The sequence below is a fragment of the Alnus glutinosa genome, chromosome 14 (assembly GCF_958979055.1).
Source record: "Alnus glutinosa chromosome 14, dhAlnGlut1.1, whole genome shotgun sequence".
Taxonomy (NCBI): Eukaryota; Viridiplantae; Streptophyta; class Magnoliopsida; order Fagales; family Betulaceae; genus Alnus; species Alnus glutinosa.
In genome coordinates, this window is record NC_084899.1 from 6,317,168 (window position 1) to 6,321,531 (window position 4,364).

General features: G+C 32.8%; 1 protein-coding gene across 2 annotated transcripts; it reads left to right on the top strand.

Annotated features, from left to right (window-relative positions):
* The first annotated feature begins 1,453 nt into the window (after window positions 1-1,453).
* On the top strand, window positions 1,454-3,315 carry LOC133857647 (uncharacterized). 2 transcript variants are annotated; one of them, XM_062292934.1, is made up of 4 exons: window positions 1,454-1,604; window positions 1,714-1,796; window positions 1,908-1,998; window positions 3,047-3,315. In XM_062292934.1, the coding sequence occupies exons 1-4, from the start codon at window positions 1,576-1,578 to the stop codon at window positions 3,075-3,077; spliced, it is 234 nt and encodes a 77-aa protein (XP_062148918.1). In that variant the 5' UTR covers window positions 1,454-1,575; the 3' UTR covers window positions 3,078-3,315. The 2 variants fall into 2 exon arrangements, with proteins under 2 accessions (XP_062148918.1, XP_062148917.1); XM_062292933.1 differs by having other exon boundaries at window positions 3,052-3,315.
* Window positions 3,316-4,364: the final 1,049 nt, after the last annotated feature.

Consider the following 4,364-nt stretch of genomic DNA (forward strand, 5'->3'; position numbering starts at 1 on the left):
CGTTACACACATATTCATAATAATGGCATGGACAGTGGCATTTCTTACTAGTCAAGAATGTGAAGGCATTTTATAGTAGCTCAACTCAAAGATGAGATCCTCAAAAACATTCTATGCTCTGCTCTACTAACCATTTCCTTTTCAACTCCCATCTCTTCCTTTCCACTGTCGTTTTGGAGCTCATGTTATTTGGGGACATCCACAGCAGCCCGTCTTCCCTAAACACCCTGATGATCAAAGATAAGAAGTTCTTCATGCCACACCCCTTTGCTTTTTTGTTTTTGTTTTTTGAATTTTTGTTTTTTGTTTTTTAAAAAATAAGTTTATTTATTTATTTTTTAATAAATTTATATTTTTTTATTCAGATAGATGAGTGTCGCCATTTTATTAGTTTAATGTGGCGCTGACGTGACATTTAACAAAGTCTGTCAAAATTTTTAACAGAATTTGACTCCAGGATCGATTTATAATTATAGTTTACTACAAAAACCTTTGATGAACTTTTTAAATTATAGAGAATGATTCGTAAATATGGCATACTCCAGAGACTAGTGGTGCAATTATCCCTAAAAAAAGAAGAAGGGAAAAGTACACATAACTCCCTCAAACTACCACTTAATTGTCAATGTACCCCATAAACTACCAATTGAGATAATGTCCCCCTAAACTACCAAAAAATGTCAACGTCCCCCTTAAGACCAATAAAAAGACAAAAATGACCTTAATTTTTTTTGAATAAGACAAAAATGTCATCATAAATTCAAAAGATTAAAACTAAAACTAAAAAACATACAAAAAAAAAAAAAAAAAACTAAAAAAAAAATTAAATAAAAAACGAAAAAAATAATAATAAAAAAAAAGAACAAATTTTTTATTCTTTAAAAAAAAAAGCAAACAAAAAATAACAGAAATTTATTTTTTTAAAAAAAAATAAATAAAACAAATGAAAAAAAGAAAAAGCTGTTTTTATTAAATTAAAAAAACAAAAAGAACAATTTTTTTAAAGAAAAAAAAAAACGAAAAAAAAAATAACTGAAATTTTTTTTTTTAAAAAAATAAAACAAATGAAAAAAAAAACCAGTTTTTATTAAATTAAAAAAACGAAAAAGAACATTTTTTTTAAAAAAGAAAAAATAAAAAAACGAAGAAAAAAAAACTGAAAATTATTTTTTTTAAAAAAATAAAATAAAATAAAATAAAAAACAGTTTTAATTTTTTATTATTTTTTTGGAATAAAATTTTGTTATTTTCTATTTTTTTAATAATTTTTTTTAGTTTTTATTTTATTTTAATAATTTAATAAAGATCATTTTAAGAGGGAACATTGATACAATTGGTAGTTTGGGGGATACATTGACAATGAAGTAGTAGTTTGAGGGGGTTATGTGTACTTTTTCAAAACGGCACAAACGTACTGAAACGGCGAGTCGTTCAAGCACCTCAATGTTTTTTTCCGCAAGCAGGAGAGCCCAACACGTAAATACCATGTACTTGTAGCAGGTTCCGGTATTGCACGGGGCCAATAGTTACAAACCTTCTGCAATCTCACCAGATCTCTTCCCTGTAGAACCCGCCATGGACTCGCCGTCCGATCCTTCAAACCGGTAAGTTCCTTAAATCCCACACCCATGGATACGTTTGACAATTTTGTTCAATAAAACCCATCAATCTTATTATTGTTTCTCAATTTGTGCGCATGAAAATTTTACAAAGGGAGGCTGCTATGAGAAGGCAAAACAAGGGACCTGCTTATAAGTTCTTGGTTCCCCTTGTCTATGCCCCTGTCCTTCCTCTCAGTAAGTCTCTTATTTCTTTCTAATTTAATATATTTATTCGTAAAATTTCGGTCTTTTTGAATTGGGTCTTGGTTATTCTCTATTTTAGTTTGTGGGTATTTTGGTTTTCAGTTCGACTGTCGCTGCGGAAGAATCCGGTTTTAAGGGACCGTTTGTTTACGCTTGTGCTGGCAGGGGCGTTTGCTCATGGCCTTTATCTGGTGTATCCTCTTCAATTTACATATCTTGTTTGTGTTACTATGCTATCTGATTCCGAGTTCCTTTTACTAATTGATCATGTTGTGAATGGAGATTGGTTTCGTCTTCAAAAGGGTTCTTGAAAGAGTAATATCTCTACGTAAAGAGCATGTCAGCGTGTTCATATCTTTGAATTTTTTATCATACTTTGATCCTCAAAGAAGTTTTGATATTTAGAGTCGGTAGGTCCTTGTAGTGTTTTGCTTGTTGTTTGGTTCACAAAAGGGATCTGGAATATTAACGTACGAGGAGCATGCATTGGTGAAAGCATATAAATCATATTTGCCAGTGGAAGTTATGGGTATTTATCTGCACGATTATTCTCTACTCTCATAAGAAAAGTATCTTTGAGTTTTATATCTGAGCTGCTGGCTGTTTATTGTTGAGTCTATTTTCTTTTCTCATAATTCGAGTGATCGGGGGGCACAATGTCTTATGTCAGGAATTGGGAGTCATTATATTGTAACTTAAAAATGGAAGTGACACCATTTATTGAATTTCTGCAATGATGTCACTATAAACAAACATTTGGAAAAGATTTCCTGCTGAAATTCATTGAGAGAGCAAAGTTTATAATTTCCTAAAGACTATTGGCATAATATCGGCCACTTTTAATTCTTTGAATAATTCTGCATTATTTATAAACTGCATGATCTGTTGCACCTTTAGTTGCAAGTAAAGGGATCAAATCAACAAAAGAAAGAACATCTTAGTTTTCCTCTGGTCTCTCTCTATTGTTGCCCTCAGTGGAAGTAGATTTGGATTTGGCTCTGAGTATATTTGCCCCCCTTCATCTTACTCTCTTTAAGCTTTTGTCTCTTGATTGTACTGGCTTTCTTATATTATCTTGACTGAACCAACCAAGTAAGATCCTATGTTGAGGAACTACAACTATGCTTATTGCAATGCTAATAAAGAATCTGTCATTCTATGTGGTCTTGAAAACTGTCTTACTGTTAATAAGCAACCTGTAAATTTTTTTTCTTCTGTATTTCCCTAATAGACATATTCAGTACAGACCAATACGATATCGAGAGCAAGTGAATGCGTGGAGCATGGGTCGAAACATTTGATTGCCTACATTGCTTCTTCAACTATAATTGGTTTATGGACCTTGTGTAGCTCAGATCTTCTGGTAACTCCATGAATAGATTAGGGCGATTTTGATATTACATCATGTACTTTTCTTTTGTCCCTTCAGCTAAAGAATTGAGATATGCACCCTATGTTGCGTCTCTTATTGCAAGTGAAATAATTACCAAATGCCAAAGCTGCTTTTCTATATCACAAATGCTCAGTTATTTGAAACGTTATCATTGATGCTTGGAATGCTAGATGGGACATGATACATACTTGTGTTTGGTTGAGTCTGCCCCCCTTTTTCTTCCCACTTGTATAGTTTTGAAATGTTGCTTTGGTATTTTTGACTCATAGAATGCCTGTCATGGTGCATCTTACATGGGGATGCAGTTTTTGCTATGGCAGAGAGAGGTCCTTTGATTGGGGTTTTTAGAATCTGACAAACAGCAGGGGTGGAAGAAAATGCATGTATGGTGTGTTAAAAAATGAACAACACTAACACAGCTAGTTTGGTGGTGCTTGGGTAGAACTTTGAGAAATGCTACGTGTACTTGCAAGACTTTACTCCTTGACGTGGCAATCAAAATCACCATTAGATTTTGGACATGCAAATTTGTATATAATATATCAATGATGATTTTCACTGTCACATGAGGGAAGGAAATATTTGGAAGCATTTGTCTGAAAGTTTTTGTCATGGGACTAGCACGGGTTACTGCTTGCCCAGGCAGGCATCTATCGAGTTTATAAACAATGTTTCGTGAACAGTTTCTGCATTTGCGGGTCATTGTTTCACTTTCATTTGTTTAAACCATGCTGGAATAATATCTTGATAATACTAGGATTAAAATTTGTAATGCAATACTATCTTGATAATACTATGTTTCTTAGAGGCTTCTAGCTTGATTGTCCTTTGCCTTTTGACAAATTTTTCTTGTGCGTCTTCGTCTTCGTCTTCGTGAACGGGCAACAAAGTAGAACACCAGGTGGGGGAGGGGGAAAGAGTGATGCCATTTAGTAAACTTTTATATGATTGCTATGCAAATGGAATAATGTGGCAATGAAAATCAATTCTTGGGTGTGCATACACACACAGATATATATATATAAAATCAATGGTTGATTTTCGTAATGGTTGAAGTGAATTGTTAAGTTAAATAAACATAACACTCTTAATATTAAATTAAATCAAATAATAAAAAATACGGATTATTATTGAAGTTTATTGAATAGCATTATTCAGGACGGGAA